We start from the raw sequence: 16,082 nt of genomic DNA on the forward strand, positions 1-16,082 counted from the left end.
ATCCTCTAACCTTTCACCCCCCTGCTTAATTGATGAGGTAGTATCAAGGTAAATAGAGTACTTGGAGAGTTTGATAGAATTAGAATAGGCAATAGTAAGTCATTAGATGGTGTCAGAATAAAGGGGAAAGTAAAAAAAAGCCTAAATCAGGGTTAATGTGCATGTATGTGAATGCACAAAGTGTGCTTAGTAAAATTGGTGAACTACTGACACAGGTTGACAAATGGAATTACAATATTATTGCTATAACAGAGATCTGGCTCAAAGGGCAAGACTGGGCATTAAATATTCCTGGGTACAAGGTATTTAGAGACAGGAAAGGGAGGGAGTGGCTGTATTGATTAAAGATGGCATGACAGCACTGGAGAAAGAAGATGCTCCAGAGGGGTCAAGAACGGAATCTCTCTGGCTCGACCGGCAAACTGGGATAGAGTAAATTAAGTCAAGCAGTTAAATACGTGGCTCAAAGATTGATGTGGGAGGAGTGGGTTTCAGTTCATGGGGCAATGGCACCAGTACTGGGGTATAAAGGAAGCTGTTCCGGTGGGACAGGCTTCACCTGAACCGTGCTGGGACCAGTGTACTGGAGAATTGCATAACTAGGGCTGTAGAGAGGGCTTTAAACTAAGGAACTAAGGGAGGGTTCTGGAGTGAGGATTTGTAGGCTTAGAAAGCAAAATGATATGGCAGCATTGCAGGGCAGCTATTCAGGTAGTGATACCCAGGGTGTGACAGGAAGGGACAGTGTACAAGCATAAAAAAAAAACAGCAAATAGGGCCAAAGGGGGGAAAATGGTAAAAAGGCAAAATTAATGACCCTTAAATGCATGTAGTATTCGGAACAAAATAAGTGAATTAACAGCACAAAGAGGTTACTGGGTATGATCTTCTAGCCATTCCGGAACATCGTTACAAGGAGATCAAAGCTGGGAACTAAATATTCAGGGGTATGTGACTTTTCAAAAGAACAGGCAGGAAGGAAAGGGTGGTGGGGTAGCTTAGTTAGTGCAAGATGGAATAAGTGCAAAAGCAAAAAATGATCTTGGATCGGAAGATATAGAATCCATGTGGTTGGAGGTAAGAAATTACATGGGGAAGAAGGCACTGGTGGGAGTGGTCTATAGGCCCCCTAATGGTAGCTATACTGTAGGACAGAGAATAAATCAGGAGATAATGAGGGCATGTGAAAAAGGCAGTACTTTAATCATCTTGTAGATTGGAAAAATCAAATTGGCAGAGGTAGTGACAAGCAAGAATTCAGTGTATTCAAGACAGTTTCCTAGAACAATGTTGTGGATCCAACCAGGGATCAGGCTGTTTTGGATCTGGTAATGAGGCAGGTTTAATAAATGACCTGAGTAAACGATCCCCTAGGAAACAGTGACCATAACATGGTAGAATTTAGCATTCAATTTGTCAGTGAGAAACTTGGGTCGAAACAACTGTGCTAAACTTAAATAAAGGTAATTATAAAAGAATGAGGGCAGAGTTGGCTGGAGTGGACTGGAAAGGAGTTTAGCAGAAAAGACGGTTGATGAACGATGGCAGACATTTCGGAAAATAGTTCATGACTCACAACAAAGATACATCCCAGTGGGGAAAAAGGATTCTAGGATGGGGATAAACCAAGCATGGTTAACCAAGGAAGTTAAGGACATTATCAAATTGAAAGAAAAAACATACAATGTGGCAAAGATTAGTGGCAAGCTAGAAGATTGGCAACATTTTAAAAAGCAACAAAAAAAAAGAGGGAGAAAATAAATTTTTGAGGGTAAACTAGCAAGTAATATAAAAACAGACAGTAAGAGCTTCTTTAAATATATCATAAGGAAGAGAGAGACCAAAGTGAACATAGGCCCCTTAGAGAATGAGGTTGGGGAAATAATGGGGAACCAGGAAATGGCAGACGAGCAGAATAAATACTTTGCATCAGTCTTCAGGGTAGAAGACACGAATAGCCTTCCAAAAATACTAAATAATCAATGGGTAAAAAGGTGGGGAGGAACTAATTAAAATAAGTACTAGGAAAACTAATGGGGCTAAAGGCTGATAAGACCCCTGGACCTGATGGGTTGCATCCTAGGATATTAAAGGAAGTAGCTACAGAGATAGTGGATGCACTGGTAATAATCTTCCAAGAATCCTTAGATCGTGGAAATGTCCCAGAGGATTGGAAAACTGCTAATGTAACACCCTTATTCAAAATGGGAGGGAGACAAAAAACAAGCAACTATAGGCCAGTTAGCTTAACATCCATCATTGGGAAAATGTTGGAGTCTATTATAAAGGATGTAATAGCAGAGCATTTAGAAATGCATATTCTAAACAAGCAGAGTCAACATGGCTTCATGAAGGGGAAATCATGCCTGAAAAATTTATTAGAATTCTTTGAGAAGGTAACAAGCAGGATAGATAAAGGGGAACCAGTAGATATAATACATTTGTATTTCCAAAAGGCATTTGATAAGATACTGCACATAAGGCTGCTTAATAAGATAAGAGCCCATGGTGTTGGTAATATATTAGCATGGATAGAGGATTGGCTAATTAATAGAAGACAGATAAGGGATGTATTTTCAGGATGGCAACCTGTAACTGGTGGAGTGCCACAGGGATCAGTGCTGGGGCCACAATTATTTACAATATATATTAATGACTTGGGTGAGGGAAGTGAACGTACTGTTGCCAAGTTTGTGCATGACACAAAAATAGGTGGGAAGGCAGGCGAGGAGGATGACAGAGTCTACAGAGGGATATAGATGCGTTAAGTGAGTGGGCAAAAACTTGGCGGATGGAATATAACATGGGAAAATGTGAGGTTATGCACTTTGGCAGGAAGAATAGAGGTGCTGAATATTTAAATGAAAGCTTCAGCACAGAGATTTGGAGGTCGTCATGCATGAATCTCAAAAAGCTAGCATGCAAGTTCAGGTAATAGGGAAGGCAAATGGAACATTATCTTTTTATACTCCGTTCCCTTTGAAATAAAAATAGGGAAGTCTTGCTAAAACTATACAAGGCTCCAGTTAGACCACACCTAGAATACTGTGAACAGTTTTGGTCCCCTTATCTAAGGAAAGGTGTACCACCAGTGGAGGTAGTTCAGAGAAGGTTCACTAGGTTGATCCTGGGTATGGAGGGATTTTCTTTATGAGAAGTTGAGTAGGTTGGGCCTGCACTCATTGGAGTTTAGAAGAATGAATGGCGACTTTATTGAAACATATAACATTCTTAGGGGGCTTGACAGGGTGGGTGCTGAGAGATTGTTTCCCCTTGAGAGAGTCTAGGACCATAGGACATAATCTGAGTGAGGGGTCACCCATTTAAGACAGATGAGGAATTTCTTTTGAGGGTAGCGATTCTGTGGAATTCTTTACTGCAGAGGGCTGTAGAGGCTGGGCTGTTAAGTATATTCAAGGCTGAGATAGACAGACTTTTAACCCTCGATTCCCTTACTGATTATGGGGAAAAGGCAGGAAAGTGGAGTTGAGTATCAGATCAGCCATGATCTCATTGAATGGCAGAGCAGACCCGATGGGCCAAATGGCCTACTTCTGCTCCTATGTCTTATGGTCTTAAGGAATGAAAAAGGTGCAATAACATTGGGTGTAGTATATAGACCACCAACTGTTGGAAGGGATGTAGAGAAACAAATCTGCAAAGAAATTAGACAGGTGCAGGAATTATACATTAGTTATAATGGGGGACTTAAATTATCCAAATATAGACTGGGATAGGAATAGTGCAAAGGGACAAGTGTTCCTGAAATATGTTCAAGATAATTTTCTATAGCAGTATGTTTTCAGTCCAATGAGAGGGCAGGCACTGTTGGTTCTGGGGAATTAGTTGGAGCAAGTGGATTAAATATCAGTGGGAGAACATTTAGGGGACATTGACCATTTATCATAAGGTTTAGATTGGCTATGGTCATGGAAAAGGACAAGGAACAATCCAGAGCATAAAAAATTAATTGGGGTAAAGCCAACTTTGATAGGGTGAGAATGCATCTGAGTCGAGTGAGTTGGAATTAAATGTTGGCAGAAAAGACGGTGGCTGAACAATGGGCTACTTGCAAAGAAAAAGTATTGCAGGCAATGTCAAGGTATATTCCCTCTAAGGGGAAAGGTAGGAGAAATGGATGACGAGAGAGATAGAGGTGAAGTTGAAAAAGAAGATGTACACATACGACAGACATCGGGTAGAAAATGCAATAGAATCAGGGTAAATATAGAAGGACCAGAGTGGAAGTGAAAAAACCGGGAAAAGCAAGGAGAGAGCATGAAAAGAGTCTGACAACTAATATAAAAGGGAATCCCAAGGTTTTCTGTAAACCTATATAAACAATGAATGGGTGGTGAAAAAGTAGGGTCAATTATGAATTTTAAAAAAAGGGGCTTGCATGTGGAGGCAGGAGAAATACTGGAGGCATTAAACAAGTACTTTGCATCTGTCTTCACAAAGGAACAAGATGCTACCTGGCTGAGGTAAGGAGGTAACTGGTACACTAGAAGAATTTACAATTGCGAAGGAAATAGTGTTAGGAAGGCTATCTTTACTTAAAATTGATAAGGTACCAGGACTGATGGGATGTATCCAATGGTATTGAGGGAAATGAGTGGAAATTGTCGAGGCACTAGTGATAATCTTCCAATTTTCTTTAGATACAGAGGTGGTGCCGGAGGACTGGAGAATTGCAAATGTTACACCCTTGTTCAAAAAGGGATGCAAGGATAAAGCCGGCAACTATAGACCAGTCAGTTTGATTTCGGTGGAAACTATAGTTCAGGACAAAATCAGTAGTCACTTAAGCAATCGCAGAATAATTAAGGAAAGCAGTCTGGATTCATTAAGGGAAAATCATGTTTAACAAGCTAGAGTTTTTTTTGAGGAGGTAACAAAGAAGGTTGATGAGGGCAATGCTGTTGATGTGGATTTTCAAAAGGCATTTGATACAGTGCCACACAACAGACTTGTGAGCAAAATTCCAGATCATGGAATAAAAGGGAGAGTAGGCACTTAGATAAAAAATTGGCTGAGTGACAGGAAACAGTAGTGGTTAATGGATGTTTTTCAGATTGGATGAAGGTTTGTAGTGGAGTTTCCCATGGGTCAGTGTTGTACCCTTGCTCTTCCTGATATATATTAATGACCTAGACAGTGGTGTTCAGGGCATGATTTCAGAATTTGCAGGTACGAAGATTGGAAACATTCTCAACTGTGATGAGGATAGTCTTGAACTTCATAAGGGCATAGATGTATTGGTGTTTTGGGCAGATGACGTTCAATGTACAGAAGTGTGAAGTGATTCATTTTGGCAGGAAGAATATGGGGAGACAGTATAAAGTAAAGCAAGAACCTCTAAAGGAGGTACAGGAACAGGGACCTCATTGTGTATGTATATAGGTCATTGAAGATGGCAGGGCATGTTGAGAGTGCAATTAATAAAGCATATGGTATCTTAGGCTTTATTAATAGGGGCATTAAGTATGAGAGTCAAGAGATTATGTTGAACTTGTAGAAGACACTAGTTAGGCCTCACCTGGAATACTGCGTCCCGTTCTGGGCATTCTACTTGAGGAAGGATGTGAAGGCATTGGAGAGTACAGAGGAGATTCACAGGAATGTTTCCAGGGCTGAAGAACTGTAGCTATGAGGATAGATTGGAGAGGTTGGGACTGTTTTCTTTGAAGAAAAGGCTAGGAGGAGACTTGATAGAGGTATTCAAGATCCTGAGGGGTGTGGACAAGGTAAATAGTAACTGCTCCCACTCAAGGGAGCATCAAGGACTAGAGGGCATAGATTCAAAATAATTGGCAAAAGGAGTAAAAGTGATGAAGAAACAACATTTTCACCCAGAGGGTGGTTGGAGTCTGGAACGAACTTCCGAGGGTGGTGGAGGCAGGTTTGATCAAGGTATACAAAGAGAATTGGATGGCTATCTGAAAGAGAGCATGTGCAAGGTTGCGGGGATGAGGCAGGGGAGTGGGACAGGTAGAATGCTCTTTCAAAGAGCCAGTGCAGATTCAAGCCAAATGTCCTCTTTCTGCACTATAAAGCTTCTGTGATTCTGTGAAGAATCTATCTGCCTTAAAAATATTCAAAGATTCTTCCACCACCTTTTGAGGAAGAGAGTTCCAAAGGTACTCAACCTTCAGAAAAATTTTCTCTCCATCTCTGTCCTAAATGGACAACCCATTGTTTTTAAACATTGACCCCCTAGTTCTAGATTATCCCACAAAAGGAAACATCCTTTCCACATCCACCCCGCCAAGATCCTTCAAGTCTTATGTTTCAATCACGTTGCCTCTTACTCTTCTAAAATCTAGTAGATATAAGCCTAGCCTGTCCAGCCTTTCCTCACAACCTGCCCGTTTCTGGTATTTGTCTAGTAAACATTCTCTGAACTGCTTCCAATGCATTTACATCCTTCCTTAAATACACAGACCAACACTGTACATAGTACTGCAGCATGTGAAGCATATAACTGAAGCATAACCTCCCTACATTTGCATTCAATTCCCTTCACAATAAATGATAACATTCTATTAGTTTTCCTCATTACTTGCGGTATCCACATAGTAACCTTTTCTGATTCATGCACAAGGACACCCAGATCCCTCTGCATCTCAGTTCTGCCATCTGACTTTTTAGATAATATGCTTCTTTTTATTCTTCCACCCAAAAAGGATAATTTCACACTTCCCCACATTATACTCCATTTACCATATCTTTGCCCACTCATTTAACCTATCTATATCACTTTGTAACATCCTTATGTACTCTTCACAACTTACTTTCCTACCTAGATAAAAGCAAAATACTGCGGATGCTGGAAATCTGAAACAAAAACAAAATGCTGGAAAATCTCAGCAGGTCTGACAGCATCTGTGGAGAGAGAAAAACAAAGTTAACGTTTAGAGTCCTTACGATGGATTCTGAAGAAGGGTCATACGGACTCAAAACGTTAACTTTGTTTTTCTCTCTCCACAGATGCTGTCAGACCTGAGTTATTCCAGCATTTTCTGTTTTTGTTACTTCGCTACCTATCTTTGTATCATCAACTTTAGCAACCATACCTTCAGTCCCTTCATCCAAATAATTTACAAAGTTGAGGCTCCAGCACTGATTCCTGTGGTGCACGCTCATTATATCTTGCCAACCAGAAAATGACCCACTTGTGCCTAACTGTTTTCCTGTTGGCTAGCCAATTTTCTAACGAAGCCAATACGTTACCCCTTACACCATGAGCTTTTATTTTCTGCAATAATCTTTGGTGTGTCACTTTACAAATGCCTTCTAGAAATTGAAGTAAATACATCCGCTGGTTCCCCCTTTATCCACAGCACATGTTACTTCAAATAACTCCAGTAAGTTGGTTAAACATGATTGCCCTTTCACAAAACCATGTTGACTCTACCCGATTACCTTGGATTTATCTAAGTGCCCTGCTATAACGTCTTTAATAGCTTCCAACGTTTTCCCTATGTCAGATGTTAAGCTAACTGACCTATAGTTTCCTGCTTTCTGCCTCCCTCCTTTGAATTAAGGAGTTATATTTGCCAGAAGTCATGAGTTCCATCTAGTGACAGCCAAAATGCTTGCATGAATAAATGGAGGATTCCGGTTATGTAGATATGACGAAGATTATTAGAGACATGGCTTCATAATCCAGGGACAGAGAAGAGACAATATATCATACATGTATGTTTGGAATCCTGTGGTGGATGCCTACTTCACAATCTAGGTGTTTTCTACTGGATCAGCCAATGTTATAGGCTGTCCAGTCATCTCAACTTAGATTTGCCCCCCAATGTTTTAAGACTCTCGAGACCACTAAAGAACTAAAATTACAATGGTTTTGGGTGAGATCAGAAATTCTAATTCACTCCCTTTGAATGAAAATGTCAGCACTTGTTCTCTGTAATGAGCCACTGTCCCTGTCAACATCAAATGCAAATGTCATTTAAAAGAACACTACTGCTTTTTTACATATACAAAGTGTACTTTTATTACTATTTAGCATTTTATTAGCAAAACTATTTCCAAAATTGTGAAGACTAAATGCTGTGTGTGGTTTTATTTACTATTTTCTTTTGTGTTCAATTTCAGATCTGGCTTCTTTGCTGCTGCCAGTTTCATGTCTTATCAACAGTGTGAGTTTAATTTTGGAGCAAAACCATTTAAGTATCCGCCAACAGTTAAATTCAGCACATTTAATGAATATGCTTCCCTCTCACCGGAAGAAAAAATCATTCTTCCAAGGTGAGTACAGTCAGTATCAAACAAAAAAAAACTTAACTGCACTATGCTACATTTAAGGTCCTATGGCCTTGTTTAAAAAATATCACTACTTTAAATAACCAATAGCTGTTTATTTTTGGTCAGGGCCTCAACAGGATGTCTATATGGTTGTACTCATTAGAAAGTGAATGTAACCAGAGATCTAGTATAATGGTTTATAAAACTGCCCATTGTATTGTGTTTAAGGCACAGACGTCTAGCTTTATTGAAACAAGTGAGCATACGGGAAAACTGCTGCACGCTTTGCTGTGATGAGATGGCTGATACAGAACTCAGACCATGTGGGCATAGGTATGTTGCAGTCTTGTTTTAGCTAAGGCACCTCTGCTTGTTTATAATGGTTGTCCACGGTCACTTTCTTGTTTTCAAATTGGATACTACTGATGATATCCAGTCTGATTTATTTTCTTAATATTTGAAATAAACCACCTTTCATGTATAAGATTTTTCATAACTTCCTGTTATTCTGGGTTCTGTCCTCATGATAGTTCTTTGCACTGTTCCAAAGAGTGACTTCAATTGCCCCTTCCGTACCTTTCCTGGAAGAGAGGGGTCCTATCAGAAAAGTGCCTGCTCTGCACAATATTTCTGTTGCTTCAGTGGCCAGTAGAATTTGTACAAGAATGACCTTTTTGCAACCACCTTCCCTGCTCTAAGTGGCATTGCTGAAAATACTTGTATGGTTTGTGACAATAGAAGATTGATCCGAATTCATATTATGCATTGTATCTTATAAAAGGCCAAGGTCCCCAAAGGAAAGCGTTTTGGAATATGTTCACAAGTTTTAGGATGAACTTCAGAACTGTTGAACTTTCAATGCTGGTGCTTCCTGACTCTTGAGCAACATAGGTTTATGGCACAGAAGGAGGCCATTTGGCCCATCATGTCCATGCCAACAGAGAGCTATCCAGTCTGATCCCACCTTCCAGTTTTTGGTTCATTGCCTGGTAGGTTACGGTATCTCCAATGCATATCCAAAGTGTTTTTTAAATGTGATAAATATTGTCTGTACTGTCCCTTTCGGGTAATTCGAAACCCCACCACCCTTTGGGTGAAAATATTTCTCAACTCTCCTAAAATCCTTCTTGTTACTTAAAATCTATGTCCCTGGTTATTGACTCTCTGCTAAGGGAAATAGGCCCCTCTCTCATTAACTTTACCTAGGCCCCTCAGTTTTATACACGTCAAAAAATCTTCCCTTGGCTGCCTCCCAAATGAGCCCAGTCTGTCCAATCTCTCCTCATAACTAAAATTTCTCAGTCCTGGCAATATCCCCATAAGTGTCCTCTGTACCCTTTCTAGTGCAATCATATCCTTTTTGTAATGCAATAACCAGAACTATAAACAGTGCTCCAGATGCAGTCTAACTAGTGTTTTATACAACAAAAACAAAAAGTGCTGGAAAAACTCATCAAGTCTGACAGCATCTGTGGAGAGAAAGACAGAATTAACGTTTCGAGTGCATATGACTCCTCTTCAGAACTAAAGAGAAGGTAAAATATATATACTGTTTAAGGGGGGTGGAACAGGTGAAGCTAGATAGAAGGCCAGGGATAGGTGGAATAAAGGAGAAATTGCAGAAGATGTCATTAAACAAAAGGTGTGTCGATGGTGGTACTGGCTAAAGGAGGTGCTAATGGTGACATTAAGAGTAGAAAGCAGAATGAGCAAGTGACAGATGGCCTAGTGTGGGTGGGGTGGGGGGAGGGGATGGTGGTTGGAAAAAAAACGCAATAGGCTAAAAGATGAGGGATAAAATAATGAATAAAGATAGAAATTTAGAATAATAAAAATAGGTGGGGGAAAATATATCTATAAAGATTAAAAAATAAAAATGAATATTTGAAAAAAGGGGATCAAAAAGGGGTGACAATGGAGGAGAGAGTTCATGGTCTGAAGTTGTTGAAGTTGAATGTTAAGTCCGGAAGGCTGTAAAGTGCTTAATCGGAAGATGAGGTGCTGTTCCTCCAGTTTGTGTTGAGCTTCACTGGAACATTGCAGCAGGCCAAGGATGGACATGTGGGCATGAGAGCAGGATGGTGTGTTGAAATGGCAAGCGACAGGAAGGTCTGGGTCATGCTTGCAGACAGACTGAAGATGTTTCGAAAAGCGGTCACCCAATCTGCATTTGGTGTCCCCAATGTAGAGGAGGCTGCATTGGGAGCAGTGAATGCAGCAGACCAAATTGAGGGAAGTGCTGCTTCACTTGAAAGGAGTGTTTGGGCCCTTGGACAGTGAGGAGGGGGTAAGTAAACGGGCAGGTGTTGCACCGTCTGCAATTGCAGATGAATGAGGTGGTCTCTTACGCTTATTTATCACTGGTCACTGAAGAACTTTTGTCTATTTTCTAGCTTTTGTTTCTTTGACCTTCCTTCCATGCTTGTTACTAATTTTCTGTCTTCTATTTACAACTTTGCTTCTTTACCTTCTGAATCTGCTCAAGTTCCCAGATCCCTGCTAAGCTAGTTTAAATTGTCCCTAAAGCATTAGTGAACCTTCCCATCAAGATATTGGTCTTGGCCCTGTTGAGGTCTGGCTTGTACAAATCCTTCCACCACCTCCAAAACTGGTCCCAATGACCCAGAAACCCAAGTACTCCCTCCTGCATCATCGCTGCAGCCATGCATTCAGCTGCATTGTTTTCCTCTTCCTATTTTTGTATTTACTAACGCATGGCACTGAGAGTAATCCAGAGATTATTATCTTCTGAAGTCATTTTTTAATTTATTTCCAAGCTCCCTGAAATCATCTTCTTTAGGACCTTATCCCTCTTTCCACCTATGTCATTGGTATCAATATGGACCATGACCTCTGGCTGTTGACCCTCCCCCATCCTAGTGTTTGACAGCTGCTTAGTGATATCCTTGGCCCTGGTACCAGAGAAGCAACATGCCATTCTGGAGTCACACCAGCTGTGGAAGAACCTGTCCGTTCACCTAATTTTTGAAATTCTCATCACTTGCTTTCCTGACCTAACCCCTCCTTCCCACCCAGCTGAGTTTGCCATGGAGCACTGGCCTTTGCTTTGGTTGTGTTCCCCAGAGGGACATCGCCCTCACCTGTGTTCAAAACTGAGTGCCAATTGGAGATCAAAATGCACTGGGACCCCTGCACTACCTGTCTGGTCATCCATTCCCACTCTTGCACACCCTTAACCTGCGATGTCTAGGAATGTCCTATCCTTGAAACCGTTGGACTCGTGGATGTACTGCAGTGACGTCAGCTGCTGCTCAAGCTCTGAAACCCAGATCTTGTGCACCACCAATCGATGACATTTCTTGGTTAGCCAAGACGCACAGTTTCCATGTGGAACAGGATGTGCATTCCACAGGACTGAGATGTCCTGCTAGTTCTCTATTTATTCAACTAACTAAACATAACTAGAAATGAATTACTTATTTTTAAAAAAAAAACACAAGCTACTCTCCAATCAGCACTTTCCCATGTGATGTTGTAGTTTTCAGCGTTTTTTTTTTAAAAACCTCTCCCTGATGCTCATGCTCTCTTCAGGCTCGGGCTACTCTGTTGCTTTGCCCTGAACTTCAAGCTGCACTTCTTAACCTCTGGACTCTCCTGCCACTGCTTGCCTATAAATTACAACTTTTCTTAATCTATGGCATTTTTTTAAAGAAATTGAAATAATGACTGGTGCAGACTGCCTCACTTAAATTTAATCTCAAACTGTAAGAAGATCTAAAACGAACATTTTTGAGAAGTTCCTTGATTTTATATGTGCTAAGAATCTAAGACCAACCATATCGTGAGGCTTGGTATGACTCCTTCCCACACAGATATTAGCTGCAAAGATAATAAATGCAACTTGACCTTCTGTCAACCTCTACCCAGTTCTTTCTTGAGCTTACTTCGCAGAAAATTAGTTTCTTTACACTTTTTTTGAAAATTTAGAATTTCAACATTGTTTAAAAGCATTTCACCTGGTGCACATGCGCATTAAATCTTTGCAAGCTTAGACCAAAGCACAGCCTAACACTGAAGTTTCAAAGCTCTCCGTCCTTTCACACCACTTTAATTACCTTCTATTAATGCATTTTTGCACTAAATAGCAAATTGCTTTCTGTTAACATCCACAGTACAATTTTCTCTTAGCATGCACCAGAAACAAAACCAACCCCTTCCCAGTTTTTACCAGGAGCTTTCAGTAGACCCAATTCTGAATAAGTGCTGCTCAGTCATTGCTATCTACCCCTCAGCTTGTTGAACATGTGTAATACATTTATAGGCCTATAGCTCTCTCCAAATCACTGATGATTCATTCATCTAAAATGATCTGGCTATGTGGCTAAGTAATCTTTGGTTACTTATTTGTACTGTCTGTTAGTTCACTGGGTGGATACTTTAAATAACCACTGGACATTGCATGATGTGTTTTGAATTATTTGTCTTTAAACTGATGGGGCTATCCTTCACTAACAAGCATTCTGTGGCCTGCCTTCCGTAGGGAAAGGAACTTAGTACAAGAAGAGAAAATTGGTGGTATAATCTGTAAAGGGAGGTGCATGATCATGTATCACTTTAACTTTCAATTCAAAGTAGATGCTATTAAAAAGCTAAGTTTCTTGCGCTCTCTCCCCTTCACCCCCACACCACCCGCTGCAAAGAATAAGTCATTTTATGGTTTACTAACTACATAGCTGCAGTGTACTTTGCAAATCTGTTTCATATTTACATAATGTGTGTAAATAAATGCTTTTGAGTGTAAGCATGATCTTTTTTGCAATGTTTCCTGTTGGTATTAACGTGCATACAGTCACCTTTAATTTCTTTGAAACCTATTTAATAACATTGAGTGGTTTGAAGATAGTAGAACACATTTATAACATTATAAAAGAGGAAGTTATGTAGGGTTTGATCCTGAGGAACGAGTGCAATTGATTTCGTAAAATGCGGAGCAAGTCATCAAATGAAGGAAGATGACCAAGCGTATAGCATCTCTGTTCTATAAAGGCTGCAACGTCCCTTCGTTAGACTGCAGTTTCTTGGCTGAGTAATTGCTCCTGATCTAATGATGGCTGGAGTATTTGGAGTCCTTTTTTTTTCAAGAAGGCCATATTTTGACAGATGTCCACCTCATGTTGCTATAGAACATCAAGTGCAGTTGAGTAAACTCTAAAGAAAAACTCATTAGTTCTCCAAGGTCCAGTACAGAGTCCTGCAGATCAGTAGACTGGATGAGGGTGGTACATCTTAGACCTGTGTACCATTTGAAGGGACAAGCTTTTGGTTCTGTCTGACCTGATGACTGACTGGAACAGCCTCCACAAGATTTCTTTAACAATTGAATTGTATTCTACCTCTGTTCATCTCAGGATCATGAGCTATAATGACCTGAATAGATTGCCAGCAGTATAATTTTATGAAGTGATCCATCCATGTTGGCTGAATGAATCCTTGCTGAGTTATAGGAAGCCTCTGGTTTTCCCATTGATGTCCTCTATATCTCCAAAGCAAATCTCCAGAATAATCCATCGAAAGTATAACGGGGAAAGTAGTCTTGCAGATTCCCCAAACTTGTACCACTAATTTGTGCTGGACTGGGATAAAGTGGCACTAAACATTGGGGCAGTGTAATCTTTTATTCTGTGATCAAGTACAGTAGTATATTCACATTTTAATTTGCAATTATGCAGTTTTAATTGATAATATAATTTTGGAATGTGTGTGACCCTGCAATGGTCACCCAGATATTTTGCAAAGCTTATCGTAACATTTGATCTTTCTGTTTACCAGTGATCTATGCATGGAATGTGCCTTGCAGCTGGACACCTGTCCCTTGTGTCGTCAAGAAATAAAGACCCGGGTCAGGCTGATTTCACACGTTTCCTGAACTCTTGCTTCTAAGACCTGTTCTGATCAACATCAGTACCAAGTGCTAACGAATGAAACTTCAGCAGGGACATGTACTGTCCAAAGTGCAATGTGTGTGGATGCTAGTATCAGTCCATTAGCCAAAAAGGGCTAACTTGGCATAGATTCTAATGGAATGAGTTTGGGAAGTTTCAACAAAGTTCCGAGAGTGCATGGACTCTCAGCATGTACCTGGCTGCGTTTTAGCACTAAATTGGTGACCTCACTGATGCCACATGTTGGCTATTGTGGGAAAATATAAAATGTCAAATTGTTGCAGTAGAATGCTCTTGAGGATGGTTTGAGGTACAATGATGGGAGTGAGCACATTATGGGGCAGTGTAGAGAAACCTTACTCTGCATCTAAACGTAAAACATCTGACCTGAGTGTGCTTGACATGATATTGGGTGCCTGAAATGGGAAATGTTCTACTCCTTATTAATCCCTCATCTTGAAGAGCACAAAAAATCCAAAGTTTTCAAAGATGCAAATTCCAACTTGTTTCAAGAATAAAGAGATCTACTTGTTTTGTTTTCTGCCCTCTGACTAAAAGGTGCTGCTCACCATACTGTACTTTTATTTGGCATCAGTCTGGCACATTGTCCAATCTGTCAATAGCTCTGAAGGGCTACAGAAGGCTCCAAGGATATATGCAATGGCAGCAAGTCGAGAAGAAAAATATTCATGAAAAATGAGAAATTTTCTTTCCATTTTATTACCTATATGCAGAAATGTTTACTTTCGTAGGCAGTGTTCCACAAGGTACAAGTGTGTCAAGAGTAGCAGTATCAACTTTTGCTGAAAAAAATGACACATGGAAGAGGAACTACTCAAAACTGCAAGATTTGCCAAATTACTTGTTAGAATTTGAGATCTGATGAATCCAAAGAACATTGAACTTTTTTTAAACATAAGACATCTGTGGTAATCAACATACTTTCAAGTTTTGTTTTGTTAATCACAACATTTGTAATCTGTCTACAGAACCAGCCTTGTGGATAGCAAAATTATAAATTATTTATTTAATGAAACAGTGCGTGTTTTACTGATGCAAGATTTTTTTTCATTCCTCTTTAACATTAATGATTGCATTTGCCAAGTTTTGTAATGCAACAGATTTGCGCTTTCTCACCACCCCTCCGCACCCCTAATTTTTTTTTTCAGACCAGAAATGTACCTGCTAGAGCAATGAATTATGAGTCTGTTTCCAAAATACTTCTCAAATGTAGGGTAAGAAAGGGATATAGCAACTTTTGCTAAAAATGTTTGTGAAACAGTTTGAGGAACAATTGTTGAATACTTGGGCTAGAAAATGGAGCATAGTGCTATTTTTGGACTAGTTTGGTATGTCATGTTGGGTTTTATTGGTGGACAATTCAAACTTAACTGGTTGCTCTTGATCATTATTATACTGCACCAAAAGTACTTTACAAGATCTTACTACATTCCTACTTACCACTGTACAAAAATGAGATGATGGAATTCTTGTCCAATGTCAAACATGAAAACAGCTGGTTTTCAGAAAATTATTTGCATAATAAATTTGAATACAGAAAATGTTTGAAGACTTGAGAAATTTATTAGAACAATGTAAAATGAGTGATATTTTCACATTCAATTTTGTCTATGGATTGGTGTTTAGAACAAATTAACATTGTGCTTCCCATTGTATATTTTTGACTAAATAGATGTACAATTTAAGTTTACTTCCACTGTTTAAGAATGAATATTTTGTATGTAACATGATTAATTTCTAATCATAACTTTTGGGTAGTTACAATTACCTTCCCTGGTGCTGAAATGCAGTCCCTTTATCGCTGTCAAATATTTCAATATATTTCCATTTACTGTTACAAAACTGGTTGTGAAAAAGCTTGTGATGCTAGAATCCCTTTTGAGCTGGCTTGAAAATTGT

The 16,082-nt window shown here is 39.7% G+C and overlaps 1 protein-coding gene across 1 annotated transcript in view; it reads left to right on the top strand.

Moving 5' to 3' along the window:
* rspry1 (ring finger and SPRY domain containing 1) overlaps nt 1–15,726 on the top strand; it is a 70,283-nt gene extending 54,557 nt beyond the window's left edge. Inside the window, exons 12-14 of the mRNA XM_078544143.1 lie at nt 8,110–8,262; nt 8,488–8,592; nt 14,050–15,726. Of these exons, the coding sequence (XP_078400269.1) occupies nt 8,110–8,262; nt 8,488–8,592; nt 14,050–14,146 (355 nt within the window). The 3' untranslated portion in view covers nt 14,147–15,726. The remainder of the gene's footprint in view (nt 1–8,109; nt 8,263–8,487; nt 8,593–14,049) is intronic.
* Nucleotides 15,727–16,082: the final 356 nt, after the last annotated feature.

This window comes from Cetorhinus maximus, chromosome 6 (genome assembly GCF_964194155.1).
Source record: "Cetorhinus maximus chromosome 6, sCetMax3.hap1.1, whole genome shotgun sequence".
NCBI classification, from domain to species: Eukaryota; Metazoa; Chordata; class Chondrichthyes; order Lamniformes; family Cetorhinidae; genus Cetorhinus; species Cetorhinus maximus.